At 37.9% G+C, this 22,002-nt stretch overlaps 1 protein-coding gene across 1 annotated transcript in view; it reads right to left on the bottom strand.

Annotated features, from left to right (window-relative positions):
• Window positions 1–21,627, bottom strand: part of cables2b (Cdk5 and Abl enzyme substrate 2b) — a 35,973-nt gene extending 14,346 nt beyond the window's left edge. Inside the window, exons 1-3 of the mRNA XM_055056800.1 lie at window positions 20,967–21,627; window positions 7,817–7,912; window positions 1,520–1,597 (exon numbers count right to left, since the gene is read on the bottom strand). Coding sequence (XP_054912775.1) covers window positions 1,520–1,597; window positions 7,817–7,912; window positions 20,967–21,523 — 731 coding nt within the window. The 5' untranslated portion in view covers window positions 21,524–21,627. The remainder of the gene's footprint in view (window positions 1–1,519; window positions 1,598–7,816; window positions 7,913–20,966) is intronic.
• Window positions 21,628–22,002: the final 375 nt, after the last annotated feature.

Raw genomic sequence — 22,002 nt, 5'->3', positions numbered from 1 at the left:
CCATCGTGGTTTTGTATTAAAAAATGTTAAGTCAATTTTGAAGAAAATACAGTTAAATAAAACTACTCAAATGCCATCATCTTTGTGAAGAACACTGCTAAAGATTACAGATATATATAAATCTACCTCAACTCTTTGCTATCACTGTTACTGGCGTCGTCCTTGTTTATTTTTTGTCTCTTTATTGTCTTCTGAAATGAAATGAACAATAAAAAGTATTCTGATTCTGACTTTAAAGTCATTTAAGATAAACAACGCTTAGTATGGTGGTGGGGGGCAAGTAAAGCCTGGTGGCCTGCCAGGCTTATAAAACCCTGAGATGTTTAAATAAACAGTTCTGATTTGTACAAAAGATCCACTCGAAGTGAAAATCATGCCAACTCTGTCATTGTATCTATTCCTCCTGCTGACCGCAGACATCTTTGTTTTGCAAATGTTTTGCATATTCATGAAGACAGACACACTAAATTTATCTAACCTCCTCAGACTGAAACATTTTTCATGTAGTTCGTGGATCTTGTTTATATATGCGGAGACCTTTTGAAGATCAGATTAGCTCCAGCTATTCTGCAGAGACAAATATGTGACAATTTTATAGCATCTAGCTGGTGGAGAAAAACCCCAAATGACTTGCAGCACTCAGAAGGTTTTTTTTATTTTTATCTCTAAGTCATTTTGGAAACCACGACCAATGTCTGATGCATCTTTGTAGGTCTACCACATCCAATATCAGTTTGTCATTAGTAAAAGTGAAAAACTTCAAGGCACATGAGTCATTCTGCAAGGAACTGAGAAACATAAAGTTACAGTTTTTAAGATTCAAGACAACAAGCTAGGAAATGTAAATAGATTGCACATTAGAGCATCTAAAAACAAAAGAGGGACGTGTCTGTGTCTGAAAGGTCACAGAAACCATGTTGCTGGATTCTTTCAGTTCCAGATCACAGCCGCAGCTACTTGATAAAATGTGAGGTCTGAGCTCATTTCCTCTGCGGGTGAAACAGAAAAAAGAAAAAAAAGAAAGAGTCTCATCTGCCTCAACCACCGTGTGTGTGTTCAAACCATTTCCACGTATGCATGTGTGTGTGTGGGTAGTAGTAAGATTCTGATAATTATAAGGATGTTTTCCTGTTGTTCTGCAGCATCAAACCAACGAGACGTGATGACGTGCAACAGATATCAACTTGAAACAAAGTGTATGAAGATTAGAATGACGTTTATGTAACACCTCCTCTGCGTGTGTATCTCAGCGTCTGCGTAAGAGCTAAGTATCTTTGAGGATGTTTATGTGCGATTATGTCGCCGTGTTTGCGTCAGTCATCAGGGAGATCCAAGGTCAACCCAGAAGGCTTCATGTCAGCTTTCCAAATTCCTCTCTTATTTTCCTTTGTCTTGAAGTAGGAAATGACAACTTCCAGTTTATCTCCCCCTTTGGCCAGATTTCTTTCTCTTCTTGAACCCTTTGTCCCCCTCCCCAGTCCTTCAGTCTCAATACACTTGAATGAAGTGTATTGATTACCTGAGGTAGAAGCTCTCTCCGTACGGCAGGATAGAGAAGGCAGCGCACAGAGACCTCTTCGCACAGATGAGCACGATCCTGAAATGGAAAAAAAGCAAACCGGTTAACATCTGTCCACTTGGATCCATTTATAAGAGCAGAACCGAGGCTCGGCTGGGCTGCAGGATCTCAGGGGAGCAGCGGCCGTCGTTATCTCAGAGAAACACACACAGACAATCAACTCTGAAGCACAGCTGTGACTGGAAACAGCTGAGATGAGAAGCTCTCAGCATCTGAAACTGAAATAGTATTTATTTATTATTTTACTCACTTTCTGGACATATTTACATGGTAAATTTATCCGTCGTTTCATGTTAGTAACTCTGCAACACTTGTAATATTTTAATTTTATCGTTATTGGCTAATCCAACAAATTATTAATTAAAACCCATTATAAGCTTATTAAGAGGATGGTAAATATGTTTGATACCTTGAATTTGGTCATTTTAGTATTTTCTGTACCAGAGAAAGGGGGAATCCTTTGGGTCAAGTTGTGTTTCAACATCATTCTTTTTTTGTTCCACGCAACAGTAAAATCTCTTCTGGATATTTTAATATTTTTTAATATTATCCCATGTTTATACTTGCTTCTGATAGCTTTTAGGTCGCATTCACAAAGAGTTAACCTAGAATGTGTAAAAAAAAAAAAAAGAAAAGAGAAATCCTGGTACCTCAGTCTTTCTCCTCCAACTTGACCCCTTTGCTAAACACGACATCAGGGCTTCAGTATGATGTAGTAAAAATCACATTCAGGAGCTGAAAGACCTAACACTCCCAGAAACCAGCCTATCCACGCAGCCTGGAGGTGTGTGCTTCTCTTTCTTTAATTTAACCAGATAAATTAATGAGCAAAAATCCTGAGCATGGTTTTTGTTTTGAATTGTTAATTTGAGCTACCTACTGAGTTTATTTTTCTTGCAGTGCCAGGTCATCATGCATTTTCATCCACAACATCAAAGGTTTACTATAATTTACTTGGAGAACTGAGCTGTGTGATAAAGTTGGGTGTTTGGTTTCGGATGAAAGCCTTAAAAATAGGAGTGGACAATATGAACATAAAGTTTTATCAAAATATTTTGAGGTACCACTGTGATAATGATGAAAGTGTTGATGAGAACTTATTACTTATTTTCTAAGGCTGTGACTGCATGTCGCAAAATCCCAGCCCCACAAACGCACACTGCTCTTGAAAAACATTCTTATTTGTAATGTTTCTTCAAGACACTAGTCCATTAAGAAATGCGATTTTTATCACTAAACTGCACACATATTTTCAAATGTACTGATATTTATTGATAGTCGTCCTATTTTATCCTTTTTCAATAAAAATTTCAATAAAGACAGTTTTGGGAGGCTTCAAACATTATTTACTGAGATTTATCATGAGAACGAGAAATAAAAATTCTAATTATGATAAAAAATATCAGAATAAATGATCAACGATATGATAAATCCTCGCCCCTACTTACAAATGAAATCATTTTGTGTTTTTTTTAAAGAAGAAAGCTGCTTTTCATGCATCTATGCTTTGATGTGTTAACTATGACGTCTCATCAGTGCTCCGCCTGGAGTGTGAGAGAGAGTGTGTGTGTGTGTGTACGTGCGTGTGTGTGTGTTTTTAAAGCATCTCCTACTGAGCTCAAACCCCTGAGGAGAGCCGCTCTGGAGAAACATGTTTACACTGCAACACTTAGGCTCACAATTAAGACAAGTGTGTGAAAACACAAACCACATGCTTATCCGATTTCAACATGAAGCCTTTGGACAACTTCATATTTACTGACCTTGTGTTTCTCTGAAACAGAGGTCAGTGTCGGAGTGACGCAAAACAATGAGGATGACCACAAAATTACAAGCAGCCTGTTTTAAAATTGCTAAAGCGAAGCAGATGCTACACTAAAACGCAGCCAGATCAGCTCTGAAGTTAATCAGAACGCTGGCAGAGAGAGCAGCAAATCTGCTGAAGTGGTTACATAAACTGGATTTAACAATATTCACAAATTAAACAGAGATTTAAAAGAAACCTTGGCTAATATGGCATGCATGGCTTTATGAGATTAGCGCTGACATTGGCTCTATAGCTAAGGGATTAGTGAAAAAAAAAAAGCTTTTGTTTTTAGATTTTCAGGGGGGGGGCTTTATCTCAAAGTGGACCTTCGACACGGTCGCCCAGCTTGTCTCTGATGATCAGTGGGAAAGTCAAGAACAGGAAGTCGCCAAGCAGAGGAGAGGAAGCAGTGGACCAATCACAACATGACTGCTGCAGTCAGAACCCAGCTGGGGAGACCTCAAGTTCACCGAGCTGTTTTCATAACATCCAGTGGCATTGTCACATAACTGACTTCATAACAGACCTCCAGATCGAATTGGTGATCTGGAGGTTCGAAATTAAAATAAACTGAAAATTAACACCAAAATGTATGACATAGATTGACGTAATTTTGCTCATGTCTGTATTTTGGGTGTTTTAAAACCCCCATCCAGTTTGTAAAAAGAAGTGAAAGAGATGATAAGGTTGAGAAAATGGAGGAAATTTCAAATGTTGAAATGGAGGCGGGAGAGCTAGTTGAAAAGGACGAGCAGCAGACCATTCCCCAAAACATTAATCATCTGACAACATTTTGGGTTCAGCAAAGATGTTGGAACATGGAAGTCATTTTACACTTCTACACTTGTTCAGTTGTGCTTATTTGTTTGATAACTTCTAACTAGTACACCAGTGTTGTCCAAACCTTTTGGGCCAAAATCGGGAAATTGAACCTTTCGACCTTCAAAAAACAAACTTTTTGGGCTTTTTCCCCTTTTTTATTCAATAATTGCAGAGAAAAATGTAAAAAAAGGATTTCCAAAATTGTGTTATCATAAGACAGGTAAACAGTTTCTAACTTTTTAGGGTTGATTATTTTCTTTTGTGAATAGAAGTGAACACTTGAATGATTTGTGTTGAGCAAAAGTAGGTCATAGTTTGCAGAAATGTTGATAAATGGAAATTTGTATCTTTTTTTTTTTTAAAGATGTTATTTATCTGAAATTTTTTTTTAGCTCTAGATAAAAAAAAATTGTGTCCATTTGCATGAACCACCTAAACTTGCTCTGAGGTTTGGGGCCACACAAAATCCTTCAGAAGGCTGTAAATGGCCCCCGGGCCGCACTTTGGACACCTCTGAACTACATGTTATTTATTTATTTGTAGACGTTTATTTCAAATTCCATTAAAAATAATTTTTGTCTTTTTATGAACCAATATGAATTTACTGAGATTGAATTTACTGAGATTGATATTAAAATAAAAAAAGGCAAGAAATAAATTATACAGATCTACCAACTAGACAAGAAAAATATTGCTTCATTTTGTCAGATCATTTCTAAAATAAGCTGAGGTGCAGAAACAGAAACCAAGGTGGCAGCAAATCAAGTTGGAGGAACCTGAAAAATGAAATCGCAGCAAAACGGAGATTTAATGAAGGGATTTTTTGACTCATAACATAAAATCTGATCAGGAAAAAACAGAAAGTACTAATCCCTCAATTCAACACAGGATTCTGCTGAGCTTTGTATTTAATCTGGCTCCATTTAAACATTCTGTAACCATTACTCATCAAAGGTTAAAGAGAAGCACAATAAAGAGCTAATGGGGGTTTTCCATTTGCCAATCTGAGTTTGCTCCATGTCTAAGAACGGGCCAAAGGAGAGTGCAATGAAAGAGCAACTAGACTCTGAAAAACAGCCAGAGGAAAACAAACTTTTGTCACAAATGAAATGTTTTTGTTGACTGATATGGGTTTATTAACACTTTTCCTTCTGTCCAAAACATTTGAGATAAGATTTATTTATGTAAGGAATGTTTTGATCCTCAGTTAAGACAAAGGTTTTATGAAGGGCTGGACATTTTTTGTAGTATTTATCATTTATTGTGATACATCTCCTAGAAGAATTCAGATTTATTGTTACGATTATTAATTCCAATTAATAATGATAATCTTGGCTAAACTACAAACATGTCTCAATGCTCCCAGCTGGACCTGTTTTTACAACAATCATTTCTCACGCTGATAAACTGTCCTCAGCTCTCTTGATGCCCAGGTTTAATTTATGCTCTCTGCAGGAAGGACGAGAATAGAAGTGAACACTTCAGATTGACAAAGTCCAGGCTTCCCCAGCAGTGCCACACTTCCTCCTGTTGTCCATGTCAGTGAAAATGAAAGAAAATACAACCTTTATTTGAGCATAGTTATTATATGATAAAAATACACAGCAGGAACTTATCTCCTGACCCATAGACAACTTGTTTTCTTTCTTTTTTTTTTTGCCAGATTTCTATTTATAATTTGTCATAATCTCCTTTCCTTGTTCATTACAAAAGAAGGTTGACAGTGGAAATATTTATTTCCAAGCACAACTTTAATGTTTGTTGATGAAAAGCTCCACATTTGTCTCATCAAATTGCATTTAAAGTCAATGGAGATTTTAAAATCGATACAGAAAAGGTATTTTCTTGGCATCACTACCAAATAATTAGACCCAAAGAGTTCTCCCTGGCTGTAACGTTTTACAGTGTTAATTCCTGAAACCAGTGTTATTAGTTTGTCAGTGAGGGACAGTCCATGCATTTCTATATAAACCTTTCAAAAAATTTTTTTCATGTTTCTTAAACACACCACCTCAGACACAGAAATATTTCAACCTGAGCTGCAATGCTAAAAGCAGCAGCCTGTTTCAGTTTATAACTACTAGAAAGGCTTTTTAAAGATATTTTTGTCCTCTTTCTATACAGAGACAGGAAATGACTCGACTGTTTTGCCTCCTGTAGCTTCTGGTTGCCTATAAGGTTGCTTTTCTTTAGTGTTTTGATATTCAGGATGGTCTGGTCTGTATGTCTGAGTAGCAGTGTAAATTATTCCACAGCTTGCTTGTTCTCAGCAGGACAGGAAAACAAGAACATGAGCCTGAAGCTGTTTGACAAGTGTCTAATTTACACCTTCACAATAAAAGCCTCAGGGCTTTTATGTTCAGAGTACTCTGCACTCGGAACATCAACACTCATTTTTAGATTTGAGACATAATAACTGAGATTTTCTAACAGGTTAACTACTAAACCTTGCATCTCCATATTTCCATAAATGCATCACAGGTTTTCCAAGAGCCAGTCCGCTGTCAAAGGACAACAGTGACTCACTGCTGGGAATGTGCAGCTCAGCGGGGTTAAAACAAACGGCAGATGTCCAAGAGCAGATCTGGATTTCTGCTGTTTCAACATAATTTTCTTTGGAGAAGCAGTGAGTGATTAGTCCTGACAATAACACTTGTGCATGCGCGCTAAAATGCTTCCTACTGGTGTTTGTTGCAGCCTTCGTGTCACTTCTGTTTAAGCTGCACAGATATTTAGAGGCCTGGCGTGCCAGCCAGCTGGCCTGACCTTCCTTTCTATTGCTGTTGTTCTTCAGTAACTTCAAACGGTGTGAACAGGAAGGCTCAGCATGCTGCAGCACCTGGATGTACACTTGGCTGCAGCAATGGAACAGTGTTGGCTAAAATTAAACTTATACTTTCAAACTTAATCAAGGACAAGGTGAAACATATGAAAGCGTATTAGGGCCATTATAAAAATAAAAAAAAAAACATTTCTGCCAAAAATTTGGAAATTTTTAGATTAATCTCAGAAATTTTCTAGAAAAACTGAAATTTCTGAGTTTCAAAAGCCAAATTTTTTTAACTTTAGAAACGAGACATTTTCTAGAAGATTTATGTGACTCATTTCAAAACTTCAGTAAATTTTAGACTTGAAATTCAGAAATTTCCAAGTTTTAATAAAAGTTTTTTGAGATTCATCTCAGAATTTTAAATTTTTTGACAGAAATTTACTTTTTTTTTTAAATAATGACCCTCATACTCTTTCATTTGTTTCTCCCTGTCCTTGCTCAAGTTTGAAAGTTGCAAGTTCTATTTGTTTTACTTTTGAATTGCCTTGTTTTACCTAGAAAATTTCTGTGATTAATGTCAAAATTTCTGAGTTTCTTCTAGCAAATTTTCACTTTGAAACTCTTAAATTTCCAAAGTTTTTCTACAAAATTTTTGATAAATATGAACTTCTGTGTTTTTTGGTGGATATTTTCTTTTTTTCTATCTACACTCGCTCTAGAGCAGAAAAGTTAACTGTGACAAACAGAAAAGCTGGATCAGACTTTGTTTTTGCACAGGATTTCCATAATCTATAGGTTAATGGTGCAGAACAATAACATGTTTCTGTTTGTGTCCCACCTGCTGCCTCTGGTGTCGTACTGCTTCATGTTTTTAATGAAGTGGATCTTCTTAGCTTGTCGGGGCCTCGGAGAACCACCAGAAAGGTTCCGAGTTCTGCAGACAGAAGAAACATAAATATTAATGAAAGGAGTTTACTTGTACTTCAGAAAATCATCTGTACATCAAACCAGCAGGCACTGTAAGACTCCATCTTATTTGACTTTGAACAAACAATGTTTGAAGTAATTACAGTGCCGTAAATATTGACATTTAAGATGCGGAAATAGAGCTGGTGTGTGAGTGCTGAAGGTCAGGTTGCGTTGCTGTGTTGACCTTATGGATTTAAAAACGACAGACCTAACCATGAAAGCAGGCCAAGGAGCTCAGCGTGATGACATCACAGCTCTTACATAACACTGACATCAGCATTAGTTTGTCTCGCCCACATGACACCTGCACTTGGGTGCAGCAAGCATGCAAAATTTCAGAAAATACACAAAACATTTCTATTCCACAGCCCTAACACACTGATGACAACAACAGTCATCCAAAAGTTTTCATATCTGCACAGACTTTCTCATTTGGTGGATGATAATGGATGATATTTGAAAGCAGTAAGTTAATTACCTGCCCAGGTAAATGTAATGCATGTTAAATCATAGAAGAACCTCCACTTTAAACAGCAGTCGTCATCAGTGGGTATGAACATTTGGGCCAATATTAGTACACAATATTAATATTACAGTGACGATAGTGACATTTATCAATATTTACATTTCCCTACCCTTTCATCACCTTAAAACTAATATTACTACTAACATTGCATCTCTCCTTCAGTTTAACATGACCAACATCCTCCGTTCCCGCTCCTTGAACATGAACACAAACAGTAACAAGATGGACATAAACATCAATTATACATATCAGCCCAGTGTTGTTTCTGGTACCAGAACCAATGTGTTAAAAGAAAATGACTAACATCAGCTGATACCAATGTTAAAGCTGATGTATATTTGATGCAATAAAATATATATAAAATGTTATATAATAATGCAAATAGACTAGAGAGATTGAGGCTTTAGCCACATCATCCACATTATCAACACCTTACAGGTCTGAGGGAGTAAAAATGATCAACATACAGGCCTGGAAACAATTAACAGATCATTTAAAAATGTCAATTTCTCCAATTTTACTTTTTATAGCTATATGTTTGAGTTAAATGAACATTGTTGTTTTATCCTATGAACTATTGATAACATGTCTCCAAAATTCCAAGCAAAAATGTAGTATTTATTTTCAGAAAACAAGAAATTGTCAAAATAACAAAAAAGCTGCAGTGCTTGCAGTGCAAAGACACAGCAATACTAATGTTTTTACTCAGGAAGAGTTCAGAGTTCTGTCCAGTGATCTCTTTATTTTTTCCAGAGATACTTTAATTGAAAATGGTCTCAAAACAACAATGTTATTGTTTATCGCTATAATTACTGGAAAAATTTATTATCCAGCAAAATTTGTTATCATGTCAGAGCTACTGGCAAGTTTCCTTTAAATCCAACTCATGCTATTTTTATCATTATGTCTCTTCCAGGTTGTGTGAAGGACCCCAAAAAAAGACTCAAGCCATTTTAAATGAAACATTTTTACACACATACAGACATAAAAACACACAGCAATTGCAGATTTAAAACCACAAGCCCCTGGAGTGAATCACAATGGTTACACAACTGTGAATATGCACACACACACACACACACACACACACACACACACACACACACACGGATGCCGCCACACACACAGAGGGAGCATCTGTTGCTGTTTTTCTGGGACTGACCTGCTGATTCCACAGCACATGGGCTTTAAATCACTGTTATCACTGCTGCTCACTGCCTGACTCACTAATACATGTTTATTGAGAGTGTGTGTCATTCAGCTGGAACATCTGGGCACTAAGATGTTTCTCGTCAGACACGATGGATTTAAGACGCTCTACCCTCTGCTGGTCATTCCACCTCCCAGACATGTTTTTGCAGGACATTCATCTTCCTCAGGGAGAAATATGTGGAAACTCTGTCTCACTGGAAACACACTTAATAGTTTTAAATTCATGACAACATCACACTTCATAAAATTAATTTATCACAAATGATGTCAAATCAGGTTTTAGTTTTACAGCTTTTTCCATGGATGGTGCTGATATTCCTGTCAGGGCAGCCAGTAGCCAGATATTTCTATTCCAATGATGATTAACAATTACCTCATTTTTCCCAGTAAAATCAGCTGATGTCAAACCCTAGATTTTAAAAAGTTAATTTCAAAACCATCGCACTTTTTTAATACATTGGCTGAAAAGTAAGAGACGTGCTGGAGAGACCAAACTGCACATGGCAGTACGCAAAATAATGTTGAAATGCTACCCCTCCCACAACTGTTGCTGCACGCTAATGATCAGCTCCCTTCATGAATGAAACTAGGTTTAAAACAATTCCATCATGGTTTACTTTTGGTTTTACATTTTCTGTTGATGGTGTGAAACAGTTGCATTTCTGCTCTTGGTTCTTATACAGGTCCATACATGGCACATGCATAATATGAACCAAAAATCAAAATGACTGACCTCAGGTTTGAACTAGGCTGTTTTAAAAATAGGTAAAGAAATATTTACATACCAGTAAAATATAAAATGTTCTGAATATTCATGTCAAAAGTTAATTTTCCAGAGATGGATGATTTGGGGTTGGATAAATAAATGAAAGAATGGATGGATGGATGGATGGATGGATGGATGGATGGATGGATGGATGGATGGATGGATCCATCCATGCATTTTCAGTTTCTCAGCAGAAACCAAAGAACAGGGCAGTTCAAATCCAGATGCTCAGTAAATGGACCGGGAAAAGCTTTGTTAATTTTGAGTCCTTCATATAAAAAGGGAACAGGAAGTGGGTCATGGTTCTGTCTGCACGTAGCCTTGGTGGAAGCAAACATGATCCAAGGACGACGAGGGAACAGAAACAGTTTGATAAGCAGCCTTCTCAGGAGGTGCTGGAAGCAGTAGAATAGACATTTCCTCATCACTAAGCTCTCTCACACAATGTAGCATCAAGTTAAACTTGATCATTTAAGGAATGTGCATCAGCTGCAAGATGATAAGAGCAAATGGAATCAGACCTGGAACTGAAGACATCCTGCTTCGCCAGCTGACTCATGCAGCACCATTAGCATCCAGTTTAACATGTTTGGTTCTCTCTTTTATAGAGAAGGCCTATCTGTCAGGGGTGTAATTACTTTGTTTTTGTCTCCTTTTATACAGAGTCTTAGTGCGTTTTCACACATGATAATCTAGTAGATTAGGAAACAAAATTGTGAAATTTGTTACATTTTCAGCTGGTTCTCTTCCACATTGCACTGTCAAACGAATCAAACCCTTTGAAGAACCTGTTCACTCTCTCACCTTTGGTGGCGCTGCACCAAGAACCACTGAAGGAAACGACACAAAAGAGTTTGAGCGCAACTTTCTTCTTCACTAAATGTAAACAAAACTGGAGTCGTGTCAGATTTTAGAGGCTGTAGGACTTTTCCCGCCATTTTTCCCATGAGCACTAAATTTTTGTGTTTGCTTTGGTTGCCTTTACCCAGAATGCTCTGCACTACAGTCTGCTTCCTGCTTTTGGAGCAGTTTCTGGTCCGCTTGGCATCCACCTACACATTCGAAATGCACCAGACTTCACTTCAACTGAACCGAGACCTATAGGTTTGTAGGGGGACTAGCGTTCGCCGTTTTGGTCCAAATCAGAGTTTAATTGCGTGTTCACACCTCCCCAAACGAACTGGACTTTCTACATAAATAAACTCAAGTTTAATTAAAGTGGCCGGTCAGAACATGATCAGAATAATTTTTTTTACAGAAATGTAGATCAAGTGATCTCCACAGGATAAAAATAAAAATATATTCAGTAAAAATATCCACTCTCTATATTTTGAGCACTACTTCACCAAAATAATGCATTTTAAGAATTTCTATCTTTAGCATTATAACCTCATTCACATGATGGAATATTCTGAGCATTACATGTTCATGGGAACTATCAGAAAAGAAAATCATAGAGAATTACTGGATGAATCCAATGTGTGGGAAGGTCCAGATATCAGCAGCTTTTGCAGCTCAATAATTATGATGACAGTCAACATAATAATGCTTCTTATGACAGTCATAACATCCCAATCTGTCCAAGTCTGAGAGTTAATTTTAACTTAAATGACTGCAGTGTTTATCCAGTCATTTAATTTTAGCCTGTGCCCAAATAAATACCCATCCCTTTCAGAAAATTGCTGAATAGTGGCCAAAGTTATATTTAGAGCCAGAGTAATGACAGCATTTAACTCAGCGCTGGCATGTGCAAATAAGAATCAGATTTAATGAAGCACAAACCAATCTGCAAACACAATTCCTATCATCAAGCTGTCAGAATGGTGGGTTCATCATCGCAGCAAATGTTACTCTGTCACCCAGTGAGATCACAGACACCAGTCCTCTCCCAGTCATTCTAAATCCGTCGCAGTATCTGAGCCATAGATCTCCAGACTCATTATCACAACACCAGCGTCCCATTTCCATGAGAACCAGCCTGCTTCACATCTCTGGGATGTTGTGGAAACTTCCCCCTCTGTGGGAATGGAAAAATCCGGTGGGATAACTCCCTTGATGCTCGACATGATGGTGATGATGACTGTGGTTCACATGAAGAACTTTGTTGACCAACATTCTGACAGGAAGTGACCTTTACCGTACAAAGATGATGACAATCGCTGAAGATGGATTAAAAACATCTGAAACACCAACACAAAATCAGGGAATATTTTTTACCAAATTTGTGCCTTGATTTTCAATCACAAAAATATGTTGCTCACAAAAGATTGGCTATTAGCAAAAAGATGTGTCCAAATTCTGACTAACAGTGATTAATTTATTGGGGGGAAAACTTAAATGGTTTTCAACTAAGTTCTTCGTCAGACCTGAAACTCTAGCTCTTAAAATTTTAGACTTCTGAAGAAAAATCTGACATTTATAAAGAAGTTCAGATGCCTTTCTCTATGAAAAATCCACAGTCAATTAACCGAATCTCACAGAAAACATGTTAAGAACTGAATAATTGACAAGTCATATCAAAAGCGAACATATGAGCCAAGTCAGAAAGTAAATGATGAAGCTCTGCATGGTTGAGTTGACTTTTAAAGGAATTTTTTGAAAAAAACAAAGGAAAGAGGGAAGGCAGGAAGGCAAAATTAAGGGAACTCTGATACTGATACAGTGGGGTCATGTTTTTGGGTCTGAGATGATGAATTGGTCTGAGCCGCAGATTGATTTTACCCAGTTTGAGGCATGTTCTGTACCCTATCACTTATAACAGCTGCTGCTTTAATGGATTTATAGCTCAAATAAAGCAGAAAAAGACACTATGAGAGTAAAGAGCATTTTATAAATGATTTATGTTTTGTTTAAGTGGGAGGAATGGCATTCTTGTGTTTTCTCATTATACTCTCTGCTCAGTGTATGTTTATAATAAAAACTTAAAATTACAGCTTAATTTCCAACTGAAGAACTTGACTTCAGACCTTTGAGCTGCGAGTGTTAGACTGTCTGTCATTGCATAACAAAGGACACATTGAATCATCCAGACAGTCTAAGAAAAGCTGTAATTGTCTTATCAAAGTTGCAATCATTTTCAGTTCTTCACTGCTTCCTGTTGCCTTAGTCTCCCTTTTTCGTTTTCATTGTAAAAATATCAGCTTTGATGCCCCGTTCGTGACAGCCTAAACATATTTTTAGAACTACCGTTTTTATAGCTAAAACCAAGCAGAGAGACATAAAACAGATGTTCTTCACTGAAGGCTGCATCATCATGCTGCCAGTCTGGAGCAGAGCTAAAAAAATAAAGTCAAAATAAAAGCTGAGCCCCAAAGATGACGCCAAACACGCGCAGCTGCCATCCAAACCGTCCGAAGATGCTCACTACTGCTTTCTAATGAGCTGGCAGCCATTTCTTCCTCCACCAAACCAAAGTAGCACACCAGCTTAAATCAACACAGACATTTTAATCTGTCTTTGAAAAGCACAGATTACCCATTATATTAAAGCCCTTCCAAAGCTGAGAGCAATATTCTCCCCTTAACTTACTTGTAATTGTTTCAAATGGGGTATGAAATCAGATTTTCGACAGTAAAGCTCCACTACCGTTTCTCCTCACAGCCTCTCATTCTGGACAAACAACTAACTTTCCACTTCCAAAAGCCATGGCCTCATTTTCCCTTGATGTAGGCTCTGCATCCTACAGAGGAGAAATTTGCACTCTAGAATTAACATTCCTGGGTCATTTTATATCCAACAACACAGTCTGCTGGTTAATGTGATGCTTCCATAATATGTAATTTCAGTAACTATGTTTGACTTGGTGTTAAGCTCCGACACCAAAAAGAGCAAAAAGAAAATCACTTGGGGTTTTTTTCTGGGTCAAGCACTCCAACATGAAAGTGGCTACTTGAGTTGGAGCTATCAGAGTGCATGCATAAACTGCTGAAATAGCCCCAGGATCTTATCTGTTATCCCATTTGCAGATGATGTGATTTTGTTGACATCTTCAAACTAGACAGTCAAACATGAACTGAAGAAGTTCACAGCACAGTGGAGTGACTTTAAGTAACTTGGGGTCATGTTGCCAGGTTATAAAATGTTGTTGGACTAAGCTCAAGAAGCTGAAATACTAAAGGCATGATGCTATTTGACCAACTATTGCCTGGCGTTTGTAAATCCAGGAGCTAAAACTAATTTTTCTCACCGCTGATTGGCTGAAATAAGGATGTTAGCTTCTGCAGTACTGCTAAGGCGATTTCCACTGTGTGTATTAATGCACATTTAGGAATATTTGATGTTTGTACTATTAAAGTAGTCAGTAACCTTTTCAGAGGGGTCACAAGCTTTACTGCAAGTCCCCTTTTGTAGCAATTCACTTAGACGTTTTGTCATTAACATAGGTTTTGGCCAGTGTTCATAATTTTTTTAATATAATGGTATCAAATTGATAAGAAAGTGTGTCGATAAACGCAGATTGTAATTTCTATTTTGGTGTTGTTTGCATTTCTCGAGGGACAGAGATTGGCCATGTGGTATTTGTTTGGTTATCTGACAGCGATAGTAGGTTGCACAGGTTTGTGAGTAGCTGGAAGGGTATTGAAATATACACATATATCAGTAAATATCAGCTATAATGGCAATATTAATATAAGATTTTGATATTATCCCTAATGTAACTGGTGTTACCTGTACGTTATGTGAGTGAAAGCTGTGAACGAAAGGAGTGAAGGTTTCAGAAAGAAAGCATGCCTGTGCTTGTGTGTGAAAGCAGAGAAATGGGGCTTGGCAGTTTTTAAACAGGAACACACACCAAGGCATACAGATGATGTCAGTCAGCTTCTAGCTAGCCTATTTTTATGAACATAGTAAACATGTCCGTTTTCAGTGAGTTGTGTCTGATTAAGCAGTCCAGTGTTTAATCTGATAATTCACCACAACAAATGAATCTAAATGACAGGATGATTACTCAGGTAACGAGTCACCTTTGATTGAGTATGGATTGTGCAATACTTTGCACTTTAAAAATGAGCACATTATACAATCATTTCAAAAGTATTCTGTTAGAAACATACAAGGAATTAAATCATAAAAGTATAATAGTCCATCTGGATTCTGCCAAACTGATTAAAAAGACAGGGAGGGAGATGTAACTATACATCCAACTCATAAGATTTTCATGACCTTAATAGTATTTTAAAAAATCTAAGAGTCCCCAAGTAAAAGTTTCACCAATCTAAATTTGAAGAATCTGTAGACAGTATAATTTAGATTTTTATCTTGTTCTAATGCCACAAATTCCAGTGAGAATTTACCTTTTTTAAGTCTCACAATTACAGTAAAAGGTAAAAAAGATTCTAAACTTATAATTCATTTGTGTTTCTTTTTTTATAATACGATACCTTCAGCTCTAATTGGATCAGTTTTGTTTTTGAGCAAAAGCTGATCAAATGTGGTCCAAATTCCTTAAGAAAATGTTTTGTTTTTTTTTTATACATAAGTTCATATCTGACAAATATTCCACACTATAAATTACAAATAGTTACGAAACAAATTGGATGCATATTATTGCCAATCACTGTGGCGATATTTTTCTTCATGTTTAAAAAAATTTTTTGTCTCGATTGTCGCTGGGTCAGTTTTTTTTTTCTTCTTATTTTTTTTTCACTTCTTATTTAGTCATGCTGACATCATGATGTTGATTTCCTCTAAGCAGGTTATGTTAAGATATTATAATATTTCAACAATAAACATCCTCAGGTATCAAAATAAGTTAATTTTAATGAAGAAAATGTGAAGCAAACCAAAACTCAATGTTACTAATTTGACTAAAAGATAAAAATAAGTGTAAGGACGACGTAATGCTAGCAGAAAAAAATAGTTGCGTATTTAATTACATGTCCATTCCATTATACAATGATTCCAAGTTATTATTAATCAAATAGGGTCCCAGTTTTCTTCCACATATGGTTATGGAATATATGTGATGCAAACGTTATTCAAATAAATCATCTGATTATTAGTAATTATCTGATTAAAAATTATGTAATTAATTCCTTTATTTAGGTCGTTACGCTGTGTCATTCTCACCACGCACACTGCTTGCTCTTTTTTTTTTCTTCCCTTTTTGGTGTTAGATATTTGCTGCACTAACCGGTTCCTTGCAGTGTTACATATTAGCCAATTATGACTTCACAGTCTGAGGTCATCAGGGGAAACACCAAATCATCGGTTTCATGGAGAAACTCGCTTGTTTCATCGGTGCAGCGTCAGGTTTTCTTCTCCAACTCTGAGGTCATTGAACCGTTCAGGCCTGACTGGATGTCATTACTCATTTAGATCAGGACCTTTACAGTTCAAAACAGTCCAATACTTTATTTCTTTTCCCCAAAAACCACAACACAACTTAAAGGGCAAATGTGATCATACTTCAGTGAAACTAAACTTTGAAAGTGTGAAACACAAAATAACTGGTAATTCATCCTTTGAATTGACAACAAAAATTTTTTAAAACATTTCTGACGCAAACAGAGCCTTCAGGTTTCTGATAACGTACTATCTGCAACAACAGACTGAAAACAAGAAAATATTGTTTTTTTGACAAACAAAATCTACTTTCTCTCAGGAATGAGAAGCATGTGTGGCAAAACAGTAACAAACAACCTGAGCTTTGTCCAAAAGGTGAAGAAATCTTCACAAACATCAATCTGTTGAAAACACTTCTCATCTCGGATTAAGAGACAAGTAGAAATCTAGCTCCTAAGGCTGGAGGACAAGGATGGTGACAAGAGGTCAACTCTAACTAGTAATACCACCACTGAACCATTGAAGTGACTATGGGTCGTTGCTTGTGAGCATAAAGTTTTTCAAATAACTGAACATTGTTTGCAAACTTTTGCATTTTTAGGCACAACAACAAGTTGAGAAAAAGTAATATTTTTCTTCTCAGTGTCAAAGCTAAATGAATGGCCTTCTCAAAAACCATTTTTGGAGCCAAACCTCATGTTCAAAAAGTGCTAACTATGGAGGATCTTAAAAGGTCAGTGAGCTGCAGCAAACTGTCTGCAGCCATTTTGACTGGCTGCAGACAGTCTTTTCTAATCATACATTTCTGCATAATGACCTTTGAATTTTGTCCTCTGGGTTTACAGATGCATTTGCTTACTTTGATATAAAGTATTTCAGAACCTAATATAACCTTTAAAACTCTGTGCTTCATGTCTCAGTGTATTCCTGGATATTTGCAAACATGCAGCGACAGAAGGCAAAGGGCCTTTCCCCCAGGACATAATTCAGATGCAAGACTATATAATAACTGAATTAACGTCACTTTAGATAATATGCAAACTACATATTATAAAAATATGATTAAATTTTATGTAAATATTCCATCAATGCAAAAATATACAAGTCCTACTAGGATATTAGGCTTTTACGCTGTCTTCTGTTTCTACATGAGAATAATCTTTCAGTTGGTTAACAGAGGGTAAGTAAAAGAACAAAATGCATCATGGGAACACAGAGTCACTGTTCACCTTGCAGCTAAATGCTTCAGACTCTGAGCTGGAATAGTTCTGCAAAGTTAACACACAGAGTTGTCACTGAGAACATGACCGGACATCCTAAACAGAGTCTTATCTGCAAAGCGTTCTCAATCAGACGGGAGAAAAATCTTACCAACGCTGGAGGGCAAATTCTTCTGGAGGCCAATTACAGCGAAACGTCAGAAGGTTTTGAAAGAGAAACTACAAACTGACAGAAATAATTGACCAACATCTCATTGTTGTGAAACAGACTTTTCACCAGTCAGCACCTGAATGTTTAACCACAGTGCAGCTAATCAGGATTTATGATGAACGATGTTTACAAAGACATTTACAGAAATGTTTCACCATCTCCAATATAATTTGTAAAATCAGTTTTAAACAAAACTTAACATTTGTAAACGAATAAAATCTACTTTTTCTGTAGTTTTTTTTTCCATTATGGTAATGTCTCCACCAATCCTGTAATGCTTACCTCAGTTAGTAAAATACATATCAGGTTTGGTCACTGTATCTATCTGACATGCATGGAGAGCATTACTGCATGGTTCTTGAAATATAATATCCTAACAAATACCGCACTCCCACAGTCTTTTTTATGCAATCGAGAACACAATCATATTGCCATGACAAGTGTCATACTTTGTCAAAGAAAAAAAACCCAAATATCTACTTAAATTATTAAAGAAGTGCATTTAAATACAAAGAGGCTTTGTGAAATCAAAACCTTCTTGACTGAAAAAAATAGTAGGCCATTTCCAGAATGAAGTTCAGCTTTTTCAAAACAGTAGAGGTAAAAGTAAGAATTTGGTTAGCTGGTTTTACCACTGTATGCACTGTACAATGGCTGCTGGAAAAGACAAGTGTTTTGTTGTTGACTTACTATTCAGGATCCACTTGCCACACTCTTATTGGCTGTCCAGTAGGCTCTACTAAAGCTTTTCAATTATGTATAATTGTACATGCTAGTGTAAACGTTGATTCAGGAGGCGAGGCCAAATTCATCCCATTATCTAAGAAAGATTTACTCATTTCTCAAGCCTACTATAAATGTATTAAAATGTAGCGTTTATGTAAATAGGTAAAACACTAACCTGAACTTTAAGATCAGCCACATGGTAACCCTCAACATGACTATAAACCAGCAGATGCAGATGATCAAGCCCTGAATCTAAACAGCATCAAAGCCTGGAGTATCCACACCAGCAGCCGCGCCGGCTGCATGCAGGCGCGCAAGTTCATCAGCCACACGTGTCAGAGAGTGTGTGTTCAGTCAGCAGGCTAATAAAGTGTTGAGCCAGCTGGCAAAATCACTGGCGGGACTTCACACAGAGTCTCCCTGTTCAGACCGATGCAAAACAGAGCAAGGCTGATACTTCTATCTGACGGACAGCGACTTCGTTCAGGAAGCAGCCAGATAAAACCGTGGAGTTGAGGAGATAAGTGCATTTAAAGTGGGACCCAGCAGGAAGCCAGAACAGTTGACAACATTTATTCCCCCTTTGGGAGCGGCTGCATCTCTCCAACTCAATCACTTCCAAAGCAACCAGCTGAGCTGATAAAGGGAATTGAATCAAACAGATGAAGCAACCAGAAATAAAATTATCTGCTTCATCTAACAGCATTGACTCTATGTGACTGGAAGGAGTGTTAGTTAGAAACATCATTACAACAACCAGCAAAGTGTGCAGTTATTTTGACATAGCTGAAAAACCACCCATGCCTTTTATGAAAAATTTTAGTTTTTTCGAAATTGGCGTGTTTGCACAACTTAATGGTTAATGGAAAAGCAGCTGTTGATAACCAGTAAAAACACCTGAGCATCACTGACTGAGAGATACTTCACCACAATAAACGGTTTGACTTCATGCCATCTGTTAGTGGCTTTCAACCGTTCCTGGTTGCACTTCCTGCCTGCCAAACCAAACAACTAGCGCGCTTCTACAGCTGACCCTGTTTTCAGTGCCTTGCAAACATCAAATTAAAATCATCCATTCTTCGATTGTCTACACCCAGTTATCTTTACATGGACCTCAGAGGACTTTTTTAGAGACGTAAGAGCATTATGAAGACCAAGGATCACAGCAGGCTAGTCAGAGAGGAAGTTGTGGAGACGCTTAAGGAAGGGTTAGGTTGCCAAACAACATCCTTGTTGACAAACACACCCCACAAATCTGACGTTAACGTAGAGAGCTCCCCAAAAAACTTCCAGCTGTAATTGCAGCAGAAAGTAGTTTTAGGAAGTATTAAATTTAGATGTTGGGATTTATGACATCCTTTATCATTTATCACAATAAATTGCTAATTATAAAAACGTATTTATTGTTGTCGCAATAAATTCCAACTGATAATGCTTAGGGGGAAAAAAAAGTCCTTACTGTTTGGATTGACAATTTTACCATTTTCTCTCCTGTTTCTTCAATGAAAGCGTCAATAAATTAATAAATTTCTTCCAGATCACTGCTATAATAATGTATGTTTTTAACTTTTTTGTGCAAGCACTTTGAATTGTCTTTGGCTGAAAGGTGCTATATAAATAAAGTTGCCTTGTCTTGCCTTGCCCATTAAGTACCTTGACCTACCAGTGAATTGAAGTTTGTAACATCCAAATAAAAGATGAAAGGATATGAATGAATTTGAAAGGATCAAAAATCAAGCAGGAACAAGCTGCTTGATTTTTGTTGTTGTTGTTCTAATTCAATTTGAAATCCTCTTAAAACCTTTTTCTGAAAACAAAACAAACAAAAAAAAAACGACTCCTGCACACTTTCCAGCATTTTTGCCAGATGCAGAGGAAAATGAAAGAGGGATTTATGGCAGGTTACAACTTGACATCTCTTTGCTTGACAGAGTCTTTGCTTTCTGTGAAGGTCCCGCAGAATCCGTTCAGTTTGACCAGACTGAATGAGAGACTGGTCCAAACCGTTACTGGTCGCTGAAATTACAGCTTCATATGTACATTTACAAAACACCGCAGCGCCGTTGGTCTCACCTGTGCCGAGGTTCGGAGGACACGGAGTTGCAGCTCTGGACCGACAGCAGCGTGGAGGACTTCCGCGGTCCCAGCGGAGACGGTAGCAGGCTGTTGTTGGAAGGGGACGGGGAGAGCAGGTTACCGTCCCCATGAGACGGGAACGAGCCTCGGCGGCATCCCAGCAGCACCTCCGTGCTCCCCACATCGTTAAGCCCTTTATCGGACGGAAGGACCAGGATCGGCGGTACTGGGAGACCTGCCTTCGATCCGGGACTAACGACCCCACAACTGACAGACGCCGACAGTCTGTTCGTGTGAGGGGGATCCGCTGCTGCGGTGCCGGGGTTTGCTCCATCAAACTCCGGTTCTTTGTTGTAGCTCCTTCCATTCTCCGCTGAATTACTCTGGACTGGCCGGCCATCGAGAGAGATGTTGGTCAGGAACAAAAGAGCTGCTTGTCTTCGGCGGGAGTTCTCCCGGTTCCTCTTGTTGTATTCCCGGTAAGTGACCGTCTTTTTGCCGCTGACTGCGGTTGCTACCACAGCGCCGTGCTGTCCGCAGGCAGCAGCCGCCATGGCTCCTCCGGCCCCACTGAGGAAGCGAAGTGCGGGGATCCGCTCAAGACTTGCATCTGTCAAATCCCTTTTACCGGGCGCGAGACCGTTTTACGCCTTTCTGCGAGCTGATTGGTCTACCATGGAATACGTAATGACGTTTTGAACCAGAGCACGCTGTAAACATTGCAAAGATGACCGAGTAAAACAAAGGGATCATCAAAATATTACCAAAGTAATCAATACTCTTACAATATTTTTTAATTTAGAGGTGATGCAAAAATATATAGGCACCTAATAAAAAATTCCCTTCTCACCCACCGCGGGTGGTTCTTATCCTCTGAGCTCGGGTCCTCTACCAGAGGCCTGGGAGCTTGAGGGTTCTGCGCAGTATCTTGGCTGTGCCAAGGACTGCACATTTCTGGACTGAGATGTCTGATGTTATTCCTGGGATCTGTTGTAGCCATTGATCCAGTTTGGGGGTTAGTGCCCCGAGGGCC

This window comes from Poeciliopsis prolifica, unplaced genomic scaffold (genome assembly GCF_027474105.1).
Source record: "Poeciliopsis prolifica strain line A6 unplaced genomic scaffold, Auburn_PproV2 SCAFFOLD046, whole genome shotgun sequence".
NCBI lineage: Eukaryota > Metazoa > Chordata > Actinopteri > Cyprinodontiformes > Poeciliidae > Poeciliopsis > Poeciliopsis prolifica.
This window is presented reverse-complemented; position numbering and strand designations above follow the sequence as displayed.